The 18,716-nt window shown below is 43.0% G+C and overlaps 1 protein-coding gene across 1 annotated transcript; it reads left to right on the top strand.

Moving 5' to 3' along the window:
- Positions 1-8,551: 8,551 nt before the first annotated feature.
- On the top strand, positions 8,552-8,974 carry LOC138368566 (uncharacterized). Its single transcript, XM_069331090.1, has one exon. The coding sequence runs from the start codon at positions 8,552-8,554 to the stop codon at positions 8,972-8,974; it is 423 nt and encodes a 140-aa protein (XP_069187191.1).
- Positions 8,975-18,716: the final 9,742 nt, after the last annotated feature.

Raw genomic sequence — 18,716 nt, 5'->3', positions numbered from 1 at the left:
TGAAATAGGCATGGTTCTGAGATGAATGCTGCGGTTTTCGAGCTCGACGCGCGGCAATGAACGCCATAAACATCCAGTGGGTGTTATTGGACCCCATACCCATTCTATGGGTGGTTGGAGCCCCATACCCATCCTGTGGGTTGTGGTGGACGCCATACTCATCCTGTGGGTGGTATTGGACCCCTTACCCACCTAACAGGTGGTAGTGGACAATATACCCATCCTAGCTATAGTTGGTATAGTAGACACAATGCCATCCTGTTTGCAGTAGTTAACCCCATAGACATTCCAACGTAATGTAGAGGTGACCCCACGTGTTACAACAATAGTACAGTAGTATTTCACCTTGAACTGTCGTCGTAGGGAGAGGTAGGTCTGGTAGGGCAGGTGGAGCAAGTCTAGGCTCCTCAGGAAGGATAGGACAGAGGGAGTCAATGCCTCTTTAGGGGTCCTATGGGCACATATCCTAAGTGCCAGTGGTGCCGGGCAGGCGTCGTCCGCACGGGGTCACATGTAGTTCAAATCTGGCCCACTCGGCCTGCGCGGGTAGGCTGTGCGCGGTCGCCGTCCACCAATCAGGGCACAGTCCTGCCTACACTATGAAATGTCTCCTTTGGCGGGCACTTTGAATGTGGTTCCCTCCACACTCCTCCCGTCCCTATAGAACAATGGGTATACTAGAGGGGAAATGTTTCACTATATATAACATGTCTTTTATTAAAAAGTCTTCGCCAGCTCAACACCAGGGGATGGAGTTGCAAGCAAAGCCACAGAGGAGAACATTTCTGGTTTCATGAATGGGTCCTATTACACTTATTACCCGTATTATCTTTGCACTGTACACGAACATTACAATTATTACCTGTATTATCTTTGCACTATACACGATCTGTTTCAACATTGCATACACTACACTATTCCCTTTCCTTTTTCTCTTTTTTTTTCTTTTTTTTTTTCTTTTCAGCTTCACTCTTAGGAATTTACTCTGTCCTAACAATATTCCTCGCACCGAAGTGCTGCTCCTTGAATGTGAGTCCTTTGACAGAGCAACCCTCTTCCCACATCTCACCCCAGGATCCCAAGGGAAAGCAATTGGATCTATGCCTTCCAAGAACCGACCAAATGCTAGTTCATTCTGTATTTTCTTCTGAGCCCTCCTTTCCACATTGTGTCTTAACGGGCCCCACTTCCTGTGAGAATTTTGCTTCGCTTCCTGATCCAGACCTGTCTGTTCAGTAGTGGCATGGTCCCGACTTGCCACTTTTGTCCTGCATTTGATTCCTGAAGGGGCCTCACTTGACGAGTTCTCACTTAGCATAACCAAACTCTGCTGGTTGTCCGTGTCTGATGTGCTAATGTCCATGTCCCCCCTGTCAGTGTGAGCCGAGATGTCTTCCACACCTTTAGACAATATCTGGTCAGCATCTTGCTCCGATGCCCCTCCTTGGCCTGTTATGCACTGGGTCGGATTTAGGCCGAATGAGCCGACCCGGCAGCGTTTAAAGACGAATTCTGGTCCTTAAATGAAACACGTGGCCTGTTGCTCGAGGTGTCCCCGTGCTGGTGGACTACTTCCTCATCCCTTTCGGATTCCTCACAGTCCCGAGCAAAATGACCCTCTTTCCCACACCTGTAGCACTGAACAGGTCGCCTAGGGGATGGGCTACGGCGATGCTGTGGTGACATAAGAGCAACTGTAAGGTGTCTCAAACTCTCACACACCTGGTCCAATCTCCCGTTGGTCTCTGAGATACCTGCTACCAAGGTGTCCAACTTCGCCTCCACGCCCATGGAAGATAAAGGATGCGAGCCCGCACTCGATGGTCGGCAAGTGTTGATTCCAAAACCTGAAGAGCTGGTAGCCGGTGACGGGCCTGGGGAGCTGGGAAGGGCGAGTGTCGAGCGCCGAGAAGCGTCATTACTCCTGGGTGGCCGCTCATACTGGGAGTACCTTCCCACTGCATTCACTCGCACTGCTGGACCTTGGGGCACTCGGTGATGGGAGTCATATCCTTTGGAACCTGAGTCAACATATTGACTTTATGCATTAAGTCATAGATGTGCTGTCTTGTGTGAGAACGGGTTGGTGTGGCTACACTGGAAGGTGGCTGGCACTGTGGGTGGCTACACTGGAGGGGGACTGGTATGGTGTGTGGCTACACTAGAGGTTGGCTGGCATGGTGTGAGGCTACACTGGAGGGTGGTTGGTATGTTGTGTGGCTATATTGGTGGGTGGCTGGTATGTTGTGTGGCTACACTGGTGAGTGGCTACACTGGAGGGTGGTTGGTATGTTGTGTGGCTACACAGGAGGGTGGCTGGTATGGTGTGTGGCTACACTGGAGGATGGCTGGTATGGTGTGTGGCTACACTAGAGGGTGGCTGTTATGTTGTGTGGCTACACTGGAGGGTGGTTGGTATGTTGTGTAGCTACACTGGTTGGCGGCTGGTATGGTGCGTGGCTACATTGGAGGGTTACTGGTATGTTGTGTGGCTACACTGGTGAGTGGCTAGGATGTTGTGTGGCTACACTGGTGAGAGGCTGGTATGGTGTGTGGCTACACTGGAGGGCGGCTGTTCTGTTGTGTGGCTACTTTGGAGGGTGGCTGGTATGTTGTGTTGCTACACTGGTGGGTGGCTGGTATAGTGCGTAGCTACTTTGCTGGGTGGCTGGTATGGTGTGTGTCTACACTGGAGGGTTGCTGGTATGGGGTGTGGCTACACTGGAGGGTTGCTGGTATGGGGTGTGTCTACACTGGAGGTTTGCTGGTATGGGGTGTGGCTACTCTGGAGGGTGGCTGGTATGTTGTGTGGCTACAGTGGAGGGTCGCTGGTATGTTGTGTTACTACACTGGTGGGTGGCTGGTATGGTGTGTGTCTACACTGGAGGGTTGCTGGTATGTTGCGTTGCTATACTGGAGGGTGGCTGGTATATTGTGTGGCTACACTGGAGGGTGGCTGGTATGGTGGGTGGCTAAACTGGAGGGTAGCTGGTATGTTGTGTGGCTATACTGTTGGGTGGCTGGAATGGTTGGTGACTACCCTGGTGGGTGGCTGGTATGGTGTGTGTTTACACTGGAGGGTTGCATGTGTGTTGTGTGGCTACAATAGATGGTGGCTGGTAAGGTGGGTGGCTATACTGGAGGGTGGCTGGTATGTTGTGTACTACACTGGTGTGTGGCTGGTATTGTGTGTAGCTACACTGTTGGGTGGCTGGTATGTTGTGTACTACACTGGTGGGTGGCTGGTATTGTGTGTAGCTACACTGGTGGGTGACTGGTATGGTGGGTAGCTACACTGGTAGGTGGGTGGTGTGTTTGGTGGCTACAGTGATGGGTGACTGGTATGGTATGTGGCTACACTGGTGGGTGACTGGTATGGTGGGTAGCTACACTGGTGGGTGGGTGGTATGGTCGGTAACTACACTGGTGTGTGGTTGGTATGATACACGGCTACACTATTGAGTGGATGGTATGGTATGTGGCTACACTGGTCGGAGCTGGTATTGTGTGTGGCTACACTGTGGATGGCTGGCATGATGTGTGGCTACACAGGTGGGTTACTGGTATGGTATATGGCTACACTGGTGGGTGACTGGTATGGTATGTGGCTACACTGGTGGGTTACTGGTATGAAATGTTGCTACACTGGTGGGTGGCTGGTATGGGAGCAAGTATTTGTCATTGTGTAAATTGAGCCGGAGTGTTTGTAGGATGTTCTTGCAATTTATTGTTATTCCGCAGGAGCCATTCACCTATGTAGGAAGGGACTGTGGGACATTTTTGTCCAACCTTGTTGTTGAACAAAGACTGTTTACTGCAATAAGTTGTGCCTCCATGTTTGGAAAAGTTGTGTATAGGATATTCTTGCAATCTATTTTTATTCCGCAGGAGCCATTCTCTCTTAACATAATGGACTGTGGGACATCTTTGTCCAGCCTTGTGGTTAAGCAGAGAGAACTTACTCAAGTAGGCTGTGCATCCAGTTGTTCTGAGAAAGTTGTGAGTTATACTAGAGCAGTGTCTCTACTTTCGTATCCAGTATATTTTGCTGAACGAGTAGTGAACAACATTTATGTTCCACTCAAGCGTTGTGTCGACTTTCAAAGTCAAATTGGTGTTGAAGGAGTTAATCAAACTTGGGTGCAGATGTTCGAGGCTCCAGGTGTGTGTTTCAAGTTGGGAGACAAGGTTATCCCACATAGTTGTTTAAATACGTATGAAGGGTTACAGAAAGTCTTTGGGTGGTTCCCAGGTAATCTGCTGTGCATCTTCAAGATGATAAGACCCTTAAATCTCTTGTTTATTTGTTTGTCACCAGAGAGAAATCACTTGGGAAGTGAAATCCATGGTAAGGGTTGTCAAGTTTTCAGCATGTTTTTGTTAGTGTTTTGGAAGACTAGAATGTTTGTGAAGGTGTAGGTTGTATTCAAATCAACCCTCAGAGGGTGTGAACTTGTTTTTGTAGTTATCATTGAGATATGGTGCATAGACATAAGCCTGTTTTCTTTCGCTGATCGTCATGACAGAGTTATGAGGAAATTGACTTACGTGTTCCTTGAAGATCATCTGATTCAGTTCGATTAGGTAGTCTTTGCACTAATCTTGGGATGTATTTATTGGGTTGGAGATCAAAGGTTTGCTAAGTCGTTGTGTTGTGCTTCTGAAGGTTCTGCGAGTGAAGAAGTTTTATATATAATTGTGAGGGTTAACTCTAATTTCTCTATTTTTAGTATCAATTGGGCGAGGGTATGTGTTCCAAAGAGGATCAAGTGTGATTAGAAGCAGATGTCCTTGTCAGGTCATACCCAAGTGAAGTCCCTAAACCACCTTACATCCTGTCAGCTTCAATTAAGCAGTTCAGCTTAAGAAATAAGGAGTAATAAAAAATGGAATCTGTCTTTGAAAAATGTACCAGAAAGAAAATTAATACGGAAACATGGGACTGATCTCAGATCAATTGTAGAAACAGAAGGAAAGATAAATTGTGGCATAGACCTTGTGAAAGCAGTTGCATTTATTGACAGTTCAATTCATGAAAATAATAATAATGTTGTTGATAGGAATGTGAAATATGAGCTCCTAAAATTAAGTGAAATAAATGATATAGTACCCTGGAGAGATAAATTTGCATACTCCAGAAGAACATATGTAGAACATGAACACACGACTGAACTTCTTAATTTTCTTGTAAGAATATATTTGAAGTGTTTTCATTTTGTTCAGAAATATGTCCTTACTACTTTTATATGTTTGCTATAATTAATTCAATAAATCTCAAGTGTCACACATTTTTATTTTCAGAAAAAATGCCATTCATCTTTAATCAATTGCATTTTTTTTTCTCGGAGGTGGAAAAAATGTTACATATTCCTATTTAAGGAATACTCGCATTGATTACGTTTTGTTCATGCATGAAGTCATGTATATGTATTACTTTTATAATGTATCATATATCTTGGCAACACAGTTGAGAGATAGCGGGTTGCTCTAGTCACACGTTTAATACCTGTTAGTTTCGGGATTAGAATGCTGGACCTGTTCAGTTATGGGAGTTCTAGATGTCACCTTTTAATATTCATATTATTGTTAATTTCCTGTGATTAAGCATGTGGCATTGTAACTTATATTATTTGCATGTGACCATTATATTATAGTTTGCATTCTTATACATTTGAGAACGATTGTTTGTTTCAATTATTATAAATATTAATAAGTATTTCATTACTATCCATCATCCTGAATGAAGACGGAGGGAGAAATAATTATGGATAGTGAAGGAGAGAGAGTTCAGTTAGCTGCGAGACGTCACCTGCGAACAATATTCGGTTAAGTTCTGTACTGTTGTAGTAATGTTGCATAATTTTTGTCTGGAGGAACATTACCTTTACACTAGTGATATTTAAAGTGATTGTCATGTTTGATAGTATTGATATTACATGCTTTTAGTTTGTTGTTAAATATATTATAATATATATAAATTCTGCCTAAGTTTATAACTTGGTGTTAAATTTTTTTTGTTTTGTACTGTGTCACGGGGCACCCTGGTATATCATATTTAGATACAGCCAGTATCGCTAGATTTCACTTAACACTGTACCCAATATTACGAGAGGTTGCGTATGAACGGTAACAGCAGGAATGTTTTGTGGCTACATTGGTGGGTGACTGGTATGTTGTGTAGCTACACTGGTGGGTGGCTGGTATGTTGTGTAGCTACACTGGTGGGTGGCTGGTATGTTGTGTAGCTACACTGGTGGGTGGCTGGTATGTTGTGTAGCTACACTGGTGGGTGACTGGTATGTTGTGTAGCTACACTGGTGGGCGGCTGGTATGTTGTGTAGCTACACTGGTGGGTAGTTGGTATGTTGTGTAGCTACACAAGAGGGTGGCTGGTATGGTGTGTGGCTACACTGGTGGTTGGCTGGTACAGTGTGTGTCTACACAGGAGGGTTGTTGGTATGTTGTGTGGCAACACTGGTGGTTGGCTGGTATGTTGTGTGGCTACACTGTGGGTGGCTGGTATGGTGTGTGGCTACACTGGTGGGTGGCTGGTACAGTGTGTGTCTACACAGGAGGGTTTGTTGGTATGTTGTGTGGCAACACTGGTGGTTGGCTGGTATGTTGTGTGGCTACACTGGTGGGTGGCTGGTATGGTGTGTGGCTACACTGGTGGGTGGCTGGTACAGTGTGTGTCTACACAGGAGGGTTGTTGGTATGTTGTGTGGCAACACTGGTGGTTGGCTGGTATGTTGTGTGGCAACACTGGTGGTTGGCTGGTATGTTGTGTGGCAACACTGGTGGTTGGCTGGTATGTTGTGTGGCTACACTGGTGGGTGGCTGGTATGGCGTGTGGCTACACCGGAGGGTGGCTGGTATGTTGTGTGGCTACACTGGAGGGTTGCTGGTATGGAGTGTGGCTACACTGGTGGGTGGCTGGAATGGTGTGTGGCTACACCGGAGGGTGGCTGGTATGTTGTGTGGCTACACTGGTGGGTGGCTTGTATGGTGGCCGTAGCTACACTGCTGGGTGGCTGGTATGGTGTGTGGCTACATTGGAGGGTGGCTGGTATGTTGTTTGGCTACAGTGGAGGGTTGCTGGTATGTTGTGTTACTAGACTGGTGGGTGGCTGGTATGGTGTGTGTCTACACTGGAGGGTTGCTGGTATGTTGTGTGGCTACACAGGAATGTGGATGGTATGATGTGTGGCTACACTGGAGGGTGGCTGGTATGATGTGTGGCTACACTGGAGGGTGGCTGTTATGGTGTGTGGCTACACTGGAGGGTGGCTGGTATGGTGGGTGGCTACACTGGTGGGTGGCTGGTATGATGGTGGCTACAATGTAGGGTAGCTGGTATGTTGTGTGGCTACACTGGTGAGTGGCTACACTGGAGGGTGGCTGGTATGTTGTGTCTCTAAACTGGAGGGTGGCTGGTATTTTGTGTGGCTAAACTGGTGAGTGGCTACACTGGAGGTGGCTGGTATGTTGTGAGGCTAAACTGGTGGGTGGCTGGTATGGAGTGTTGCTACACTGGTGGGTGGCTGGTATGGTGTGTGGCTACACAGGAGGGAGGATGGTATGGTGTGTGGCTACACTGGAGGGTGGGTGGCTACACAGGAGGGTGGCTGGTATGGTGTGTGGTTACACTGGAGGGTGGCTGGTATAGTGCGTAGCTACACTGCTGGGTGGCTGGTATTGTGTGTGTCTACACTGGAGGGTGGCTGGTATGGTCTGTGGCTACACTGGAAGGTGGCTGGTATGTTGTGTGGCTACACTGGAGGGTGGCTGGTATTTTGTGTGGCTACACTGGTGAGTGGCTTCACTTAAGGGTGGCTGGTATGTTGTGTGGCTAATCTGGAGGGTGGCTGGTATGTTGTGTTGCTACACTGGTGGGTGGCTGGTATGTTGTGGGTGGCTGCCTGTGTTAATGAAGCTCGACAGCAAACCGACCCTTGAAGAACTCATCGATGCCCTAGACTCCCTTGCTTCTGGTAAAGCTCCTGGCAAAGATGGCATTCCTGCTGAGACCTTGAAGTGCTGCAGAGGTAGCCTGCTCATGGAGCTGCATGAAATTCTCTGCCTCTGCTGGGAAGAAGGAGAGGTGCCGCAGGACATGAGGGAGGCCAACATCGTCTCGCTGTATAAGAATAAAGGCGACAGGAGCGACTGCAACAACTACCATGGAATCTCCCTCCTCAGTATTGTCGGAAAGCTGTTTGCTCGAGTCGCATTGAAGAGTCTCCAAGTACTTCTTGAGGTTATCTTGAGATGATTTCGGGGCTTTAGTGTCCCCGCGGCCCGGTCCTCGACCAGGCCTCCACCCCCAAGAAGCAGCCCGTGACAGCTGACTAACACCCAGGTACCTATTTACTGCTAGGTAACAGGGGCATTCAGGGTGAAAGACACTTTTGCCCATTTGTTTCTGCCTCGTGCGGGAATCGAACCCGCGCCACAGAATTACGAGTCCTGCGCGCTATCCACCAGGCTACAAGGCCCCCTCAGACTTGCAGAGAGAGTCTGTGCAGAATCACAATGCGGATTCAGAGCTGACATGTCCACCATCGACATTGTCTTTTCCCTCATATACCTGCAGGTGAAATGCAGGGAACAGAGGCAGCCACTCTTTGTAGACTTCATAGATCTGACGAAGGCCTTCAACCTCGTCAGCAGGGATGGCCTGTTCAAGATCCTCCCCAAGATCGGATGCCAACCTAGGCTCCTCAGTATCATCAGATCTTTCAATGAGAACATGAGGGGCACCGTGGTCTTTGATGGCCTAACATCAGACGCTTTTGACATCCGAGGTGGAGTAAAGCAGGGCTGCGTACTGGCTCCAACCCTATTCGGGATTTTCTTCGCAGTTATGCTGCAGCACGCCTTCGGATCTGTCACGGAGGGCTTTTACCTCCGGGCCAGGTCGGATGGAAAGCTCTTTAACCTCGCCAGGCTGAGAGCCAAGACAAGGTTCGGCTGAGGTGTCTGCGCGACTTCATATTTGCCGACGACGCAGCAGTCACTGCCCACTCAGCCGAAGACATCCAACGTCTCATGACCCGCTTCAGCGAGGCCTGTCAGACTTTCGGACTCACCATCAGCCTGAAGAAAACACAAGTCATGGAACAAGGAGTGGACTCCCCACGTGACATCGGCATCTCCGATTCCAGACTGGAAGTCGTTCACGACTTCGTGTACCTGGGCTCCACAATCTCTGACTCCTCCCTCTTGATACGGAGCTAAACAAACGCATCGGTAAGGCATCTACTACCATGTCCAGACTGACAAAGAGAGTGTGGGCCAACAACAGACTGACTGAGTATACTAAGATTCAGGTTTACAAAGCCTGTGTCCTGAGCACTCCTCTATGGCAGTGAGCCTTAGACACTCTGCGCCCGTCAGGAAAGACAGCTGAATGCCCACCACATGCGCTGCCTTCGACACATCTTGGACATCAAATGGCAGGACAAGGTGACAAACAACAACGTCTTGGAGAGAGCAAGAATCACCAGCATGTACACAATGCTGAAACAGAAATGAATGCGCTAGCTCGGGCATGTTGTGCGAATGGGCGACGGCAGGATCCCCTAGGATCTCCTGTACGGAGAACTGATGCAGGGAACGCGTCCAACAGGCAAGCCCCAGCTACGGTAAAAAGACGTATGCAAGAGGGACCTGAATGCCATGGACGTCGATCTTGCTATGTGGGAGACACTGGCTGCAGACCGTTCAGCCTGGGGGCAGTCTGTTCAAAGAGGTGTCTCCAAGTTCGAGGAGTCACTTGCCAATAAATCGGAGGAAAAGAGACAGAGAAGGAAAGCCGGTAGCCAGGAAGATAGACCATAATCGGACTTCGTTTGTGCTCGGTGTGGGATGGACTGCCACTCTCGGATTGGCCTCATCAGTCACACCAGATGCTGCACCAGGATTGACAACCAGGGCGCAACTCCATAGTCTCTTGAGACTGAAGGATGCCTACTATTTATATATATATATATATATATATATATATATATATATATATATATATATATATATATATATATATATATATATATATATATATATATATATATATATATATGCAACAATTATCACAAAAACACTGAACCAAGTATGCAGAATAACCACATATGAAAAATAGAAAATGCTTAACGCGTTTCGGCTAATTCGCCTTCATCAGAGCAAAGTAGAATCAAAGTAGAATTGATTCTACTTTGCTCTGATGAAGGCGAATTAGCCGAAAACGCGTTAAGCATTTTCTATTTTTCATATGTGGTTATTCTGCATATATATATATATATATATATATATATATATATATATATATATATATATATATATATATATATATATATATATATGTATATATATATATATATATATATATATATATATATATATATTATATATATATATATATATTATATATATATATATATATATATATATATAATATATATATATATATATATATATATATATGTACACACACATATATGTATATATATATATATATATATATATATATATTTTTTTTTTTTTTTCCTTTATTGTTTATTTAAAGGTTACAAAACATACAAGACAAATGCCTAAAGGTTATGGATCTCTTGAAGCTCCTCCGCTTCTGGACAGGAACCGAGGACGCAGCAAGCATTTCCCCTCTGGATCGCCACACTGAGACGCTGAAACAAAAAACTGGAAGCCCTTGGGTCTCTGGTGACGTCAATGAGCTTGGAACCGAATTCCTTGAGAAATCCCAAGGCACTCTTGCCCCAGGGGCCATGCGTCTCAGACGCTATGGGAACAAAGAGGTATCGACCTTCCAGTCGCCTGTACTTGAGTGATTTTACTGTTTCCCTGTGGTTGGCCGCCCTACCTGCTTGATCAGCTCCGAAGTTTACATAGGTGTCAGCCAGGGTGGATACACATGTGTAGTCCCACACCAACTGTCTACCCTCCTTCCATGAGTATATGGTGATGCCATCAGGGCGAAGTGCGGGGAAATTCGGGTTTTCTCTGCTGGGCACCTAGCTGAGACGAGGTTTCCCTTGATGTCATTGACCTCGTTGTGTCTTGCATGCCAGCCCTTTGTGCTTCTGCAATGCAACCCATGCAGTCCGTATTGGTCTGCATCCACCCTGTTGCAAATACACTTGTATTCAGTATGAATTGGGGCACCAAGGCAGAGGGCCACTGCTACACGAAGGGATTCTGGATCTAGGTGCGTGCCCATTGCTGACATGGGTACTGCCAGGAGGAAGTCTCCTGCATGGGGGGCACGCACTGCTCTGAGGCGGGCTCTCTCCTTGTCTGATGTTGCGACGCTGAGCATGGCATCAGATACTTTTTCCACTAGAGGGTGGTCCCAGCCGGACTGTTTGTGTTGTTTTGTTGGCTCTATAATGGTTGCTGGGGCTGCAAGAACATCCCACTGATTTGAACATTCAGTGAAAGCAGGATCGTGTATTCCTGCTGAATCTCTCAGGGTTGCAGGTAAAATTTCTCTGACGAGGTCGTGCGATGCATGAGAGGAGGAAAGGAAGGCTGGTAGAGCAATTTGGGAGGCTGTGCGGACACCAAGGCCGCCGAGTCTTACAGGAAGGGATGCTTGCTCCCACTGAGAGTCGTCCAATGGCAGGTTAAGGACTTTCACCAGCATGGACCTCAAAAGGGTGTCATACACATTTAACTTAGGGCTGCTGTAGGATGGAGAACATCTCAGAAAGTAGGTCAACTTAGGGAGAGACAGGCATCTTGTAAGGAGAAAGAGAGCATCATGGGCATCAATCTTGTCAATCCTGTCCAGCATTCTCTTTAGGTCAGTGATTTTTGCAGCCAGGACCTCCTCGATTGCTCGTGGGCCAATGGGGGCACCCAGGAGAGTGCAGTCCGGTGGCTCGACAACGAGAATGTCTGGAAAAACATTTTGTATTTGCCCAGTGATGTCTGGGTTGCGGGAGATTATTTCACATTTGGATGCATTGAGAATGAGGCCTAAGGCTGCTCCCTGCTCCTGGATTTTCCTTATATCCTCCAAAATGGTTCCGGAGTTCCAGCTAGAGTGCCATCATCCAGGTACCAGATGTTTAACTCGCTTGTCAGACTATCAGTGACCTCTTTGATAGCTAGGCAGAAAAGGAGGGGGGCTAAGGGGTCACCTTGTTGGACACCTTCACAGGAGTTTATTTCATGCTCCCCAAAAAGAAGCTTAGAGTCCCCATCATAGCACGATCGGATGAATGGGTATAGGGGACGGAAATGGTTGTGTACAGCCCTGAGGACAGCGTCTCGTCTGACTTGATTGAAGGCATTTTTGAAGTCAAGCTTTACTAGTGCCTTCTGGTCCGAGAGATCAGCAATGTAAGCCCGCGCTGCATGTGCTGCAGCTTCACAACCTAGGGGAATCCCAAACCCGAGCTGATGAGGTTTCAGCAAGGTGGCTGCTTCCTGGCTGATAGATCTCACTGCAGCCTTAGCTACAAGGCGTCGGAGGGTGTTGCCAACGGCAATGGACCTGATACCCCTATCCGTCTTCTTTAGAGCACAGAGTGCTGCTCCATAAAAGACAGGCCTGATGTCCTCAGGGATGCCGCCAGCCAAACACATGTTGGAGAATCTGATAAGTTCCACTAGAAGGTCCTATGCAGCATCTCCAAGCACCGGGTTCAGCATTTGTTTGATGTGCTGGGGTCTTAGGCCTGAAAAGCCCCCTGCTGAACCTGTTGGGAAAGACATGGCTGCTTATATATATATATATATATATATATATATATATATATATATATATATATATATATATATATATATATATATTAGTATATTTTGGTAGCAGTCTTTCCTGTAGACATATATTATTAAATATGACCGAAAAAGTAAGATTAATAATTCTAACACGAATTTTCTCAATCTTTCGTACATTACGCTTCACTGTTGGAGGTAAATCAAAAATCACTTCTCCAAAATTCATTTTTATTTCTAGTCTGACGCGACACGGGCGCGTTTTCGTAAAACTTATTACATTTTCAAAGACTTCACAAATACACAACTGATTAGAACTTACGTATCTCTGATTTTATATCTACATTTGAGTGAGGTGGGAGGGGTGATGTGGCATTAACACAAGACAGAACAAGAGGGGATATTAATAGGGTATTAAAAGTATCAACACAAGACAGAACAGAAACAATGGGTATTGAATAAAAGTGTTTGTAGAAAGCCTATTGGTCCATATTTCTTGATACTTCTATATTGGAGCGGAGTCTTGAGGTGGGTAGAATATAGTTGTGCAATAATTGGTTGTTGATTGCTGGTCAACAATCAACAGCCAATTATTGCATATTTAATTATATATATATGTATATATATATATATATATATACATATATATATATATATATATATATATATATATATATATATATATATATATATATATATATATATATATATATATATTATTAAATATGACCAAAAAAGTAAGATTAATAATTCTAACACGAATTTTCTCGATCTTTCTTACGTTTCCTTTCACTGTTTATGTGTAATTCAAAGATCACTTCTCCAAAATTCATTTTTATTTCTAGTCTGACGCGACACTTGAGCGCGTTTCGTAAAACTTATTACATTTTCAAAGACTTTAGTTTACACACACACACACAACTTTAACTGAATAGAGCTTAAACATCTTTCGAGTTTTTATACCTACATTTGGGTGAAGTGACATGTTACAATAGTTTTGGATGAGGTGAAAATAAACTTTTAACACAAGACAGAACACGAAACATTGAAATACAAACAGGTATTAAAAGTAGGTAACTGCAGAAGGCCTATTTTTATTGGCCCATATTTCTTGATGCTTCTATATTGGAGCGGAGTCTTGAAGAGGGTAGAATATAGTTGTGCATTAATTGGCTGTTGATTGCTGGTGATGACTTCTTGATGTATAGTGCCTCGCAGACGTCGAGCCGCCTGCTATCGCTGTATCTATCGATGATTTCTGTGTTGTTTGTTAAGATTTCTCTGGTGATGGTTTGGTTGTGGGAAGAGGCTATATGTTCCCAAATGGAGCCCTGTTGCTTATGCATCGTTAAACGCCTGGAAAGAGATGTTGTTGTCTTGCCTATATACTGAGTTTTTTGAGGTTTACAATCCCCAAGAGGGCATTTGAAGGCATAGACGACGTTGGTCTCTTTTAAAACGTTCTGCTTTGTGTCTGGAGAGTTTCTCATGACCGTTTTTTTTAGTTTTATAGTAAATTGTCAGTTGTATCTTCTAATTTTTGTCTGTAGGGATAACGTTTCTACTGACAATATCTTTCAGGACCCTTTCCTCCGTTTTATGGGCTGTGGAAAAGAAGTTCTTGTAAAATAGTCTAATAGGGGGTATAGGTGTTGTGTTAGTTGTTTCTTCAGAGGTTGCATGGCGTTTCACTTTGCTTCTTATGATGTCTTCCACGAAACCATTGGAAAAGCCGTTGTTGAATAGGACCTGCCTTACCCTACAGAGTTCTTCGTCGACTTGCTTCCATTCTGAGCTGTGGCTGAGGGCACGGTCGACATAAGCGTTAACAACACTCCTCTTGTACCTGTCCGGGCAGTCACTGTTGGCATTCAGGCACATTCCTATGTTTGTTTCCTTAGTGTAGACTGCAGTGTGGAAAACTCCGCTCCTTTCCTTGCCTGTCACATCTAGAAAGGGCAGCTTCCCATCCTTCTCCATCTAGTAAGTGAAACGCAACACAGAATTCTGCTCAAATGCCTCCTTCAGCTCCTGCAGATGTCTGACATCAGGTACCTGTGTAAAAATGTCGTCAACATACATGCAGTATATGGCCGGTTTCAAGTTCATGTCGACTAAGACTTTTTGCTCGATGGTACCCATGTAGAAGTTTGCAAACAGGACACCTAGGGGAGAACCCATGGCGACCCCATCTACTTGCTTATACATGTGTTCATCCGGGCTCAAGAAGGGTGCCTCTTTAGTACAAGCTTGGAGTAGTTTCCTTAGACTGTTTTCTGGTATGTCAAGAGGAGTACAAGCCGGATCACGGTAAACTCTTTCGGCTATCATCCTGATTGTTTCATCCACAGGTACGTTGGTAAACAGAGATTCTACGTCCAACGAGGCTCTTATCCCTGTGGCCCGTGTTCCCCGCAGCAAGTCAACAAATTCCTTTGGAGACTTCAGGCTGAAGGCGCAAGGGACATAAGGAGTCATATGACTCCTTATATATATATATATATATATATATATATATATATATATATATATATATATATATATATATATATATATATATATATATATATATATATATATATATATATATACATATATATATAAATATATAAATATATATATATATATATATATATATATATATATATATATATATATATATATATATATATATATACATATATATATATATATATATATATATATATATATATATATATATATATATATATATATATGTATATATATATATATATATATATATATATATATATATATATATTATATATATATATATATATATATATATATATATTATATATATATATATATATATATATATATATTATATATATATATATATATATATATATATATATATATATATATATATATATATATATATATATATATATATATATATATATATTAGTATATTTTGGTAGCAGTCTTTCCTGTAGACATATATTATTAAATATGACCGAAAAAGTAAGATTAATAATTCTAGCACGAATTTTCTCGATCTTTCGTACAGTCCTTTTCACTGTTGGTGGTAATTCAAAAATCTATTCTCCAAAATTCATTTTTATTTCTAGTCTGACGCGACACTTGAGCGCGTTTCGTAAAACTTATTACATTTTCAAAGACTTTAGTTTACACATACACAACTGAATAGAACCTACACATCTCCGATTTGTTTATATCTACTTTTGAGTGAGGTGGATGGGGTGAGGTGGTATTTAATTGGGTATTAAATTCATCAACACAAGACAGAACACGAAACAATGGGTATTGAATGGAAGTGATTGTAGAAAGCCTATTGGTCCATATTTCTTGATGCTTCTATATTGGAGCGGAGTCTTGAGGTGGGTAGAATATAGTTGTGCATTAATTGGCTGTTGATTGCTGGTGTTGACTTTTTAATGTGTAGTGCCTCGCAAACGTCAAGCCGTCTGCTATCGCTGTATCTATCGATGATTTCTGTGTTGTTTACTAGGATTTCTCTGGCGATGGTTTGGTTGTGGGAAGAGATTATATGTTCCTTAATGGAGCCCTGTTGCTTATGCATCGTTAAACGCCTAGAAAGAGATGTTGTTGTCTTGCCTATATACTGGGTTTTTTGGAGCTTACAGTCCCCAAGACGGCATTTGAAGGCATAGACGACGTTGGTCTCTTTTAAAGCGTTCTGCTTTGTGTCTAGAGAGTTTCTCATGAGTAGGCTGGCCGTTTTTCTGGTTTTATAGTAAATCGTCAGTTGTATCTTCTGATTTTTGTCTGTAGGGATAACGTTTCTATTAACAATATCTTTCAGGACCCTTTCCTCCGTTTTATGAGCTGTGGAAAAGAAGTTCCTGTAAAATAGTCTAATAGGGGGTATAGGTTTTGTGTTAGTTGTCTCTTCAGAGGTTGCATGGCGTTTCACTTTCCTTCTTATGATGTCTTCGACGAAACCATTGGAGAAGCCGTTGTTGACTAGGACCTGCCTTACCCTACAGAGTTCTTCGTCGACTTGCTTCCATTCTGAGCTGTGGCTGAGAGCACGGTCGACATATGCGTTAACAACACTCCTCTTGTACCTGTCTGGGCAGTCGCTGTTGGCATTTAGGCACATTCCTATGTTCGTTTCCTTAGTGTAGACTGCAGTGTGGAAACCTCCGCTCTTTTCCATGACTGTTACATCTAGAAAGGGCAGCTTCCCATCCTTTTCCATCTCGTAAGTGAAACGCAGCACGGAACTCTGCTCAAACGCCTCCTTCAGCTCCTGCAGATGTCTGACATCAGGTACCTGTGTAAAAATGTCGTCAACATTCCTGCAGAAACTGCAGGTATGTTGACGACATTTTTCTCCAGACACAAAGCAGAACGCTTTAAAAGAGACCAACGTCGTCTATGTCTTCAAATGCCCTCTTGGGGACTGTAAGCTCCAAAAAAACCAGTATATAGGCAAGACGACAACATCTTTTTCTAGGCGTTTAACGATGCATAAGCAACAGGGCTCCATTAAGGAACATATAATCTCTTCCCATAACCAAACCATCGCCAGAGAAATCCTAGTAAACAACACAGAAATCATCAATAGATACAGCGATAGCAGACGGCTTGACGTTTGCGAGGCACTACACATTAAAAAGTCAACACCAGCAATCAACAGCCAATTAATGCAGAACTATATTCTACCCACCTCAAGACTCCGCTCTAATATAGAAGCATCAAGAAATATGGACCAATAGGCTTTCTACAATCACTTCCATTCAATACCCATTGTTTCGTGTTCTGTCTTGTGTTGATGAATTTAATACCCTATTAAATACCACCTCACCCCATCCACCTCACTTAAAAGTAGATATAAACAAATCGGAGATGTGTAAGTTCTATTCAGTTGTGTATGTGTAAACTAAAGTCTTTGAAAATGTAATAAGTTTTACGAAACGCGCTCAAGTGTCGCGTCAGACTAGAAATAAAAATGAATTTTGGAGAATTGATTTTTGAATTACCACCAACAGTGAAAAGGAATGTACGAAAGATCGAGAAAATTCGTGTTAGAATTATTAATCTTACTTTTTCTGTCATATTTAATAATATATATATATATATATATATATATATATATATATATATATATATATATATATATGTATATATATATATATATATATATATATATATATATATATATATATATATATATATATATATATATATATATATATATATATATATATATATATATATATATATATATATATATATATATATATATATATATATATATATATATATATATATATATATATATATATATATATTTCTTTTCACTGTTGATGGTAACTGCAAAATCAATTCTCCAAAATTCATTTTTATTTCTAATCTGACGCAACACTTGAACACGTTTCTTAAAACTTACTAAATTTTCAAAGACTTGTTTACACACACACACAACTATAACTGAACAGAGTTCAAACAGCTTCGATTTTATACCTGTATAAAATTGTATCTTGTACCTGCCCAGACAGATACAAGAGGAGTGTTGTTAATGCTTATGTTGACCGTGTTCTCAGCCACAGCTCAGGATGGAAGCAAGTCGATGAAGAACTCAGAAGGGTAAGGTAGGTCCTAGTCAACAACGGCTTCTCCAATGGTTTCATTGAAGACATCATAAGAAGGAAGGTGAAACGCCATGTAACCTCTGAAGAGACAACTAACACAACACCTGTACCCCTATTAGACTATTTTACAGGAAATTCTTTTCCACAGCTCATAAAACGGAGGAAAGGGTCCTGAAAGATATTGTTAATAGAAACGTTATCCTTACAGACAAAAACCAGAAGATACAATTGACGATTTACTATAAAACCAAGAAAACGGCCAACCTACTCATGAGAAACTCTCCAGACATAAAGCAGAAAGCTTTAAAAGAGACCAATGTCGTCTATGCTTTCAAATGCCCACTTGGGGACTGTAAGCCTCAAAGAACTCAGTAT

Source organism: Procambarus clarkii, chromosome 25 (assembly GCF_040958095.1).
Source record: "Procambarus clarkii isolate CNS0578487 chromosome 25, FALCON_Pclarkii_2.0, whole genome shotgun sequence".
Taxonomy (NCBI): Eukaryota; Metazoa; Arthropoda; class Malacostraca; order Decapoda; family Cambaridae; genus Procambarus; species Procambarus clarkii.
This window is presented reverse-complemented; position numbering and strand designations above follow the sequence as displayed.

Excerpts from the sequence above, each read along its gene's own strand:
- LOC138368566 (XM_069331090.1), top strand. The coding sequence starts at position 8,552 with ATGTCCACCATCGACATTGTCTTTTCCCTCATATACCTGCAGGTGAAA.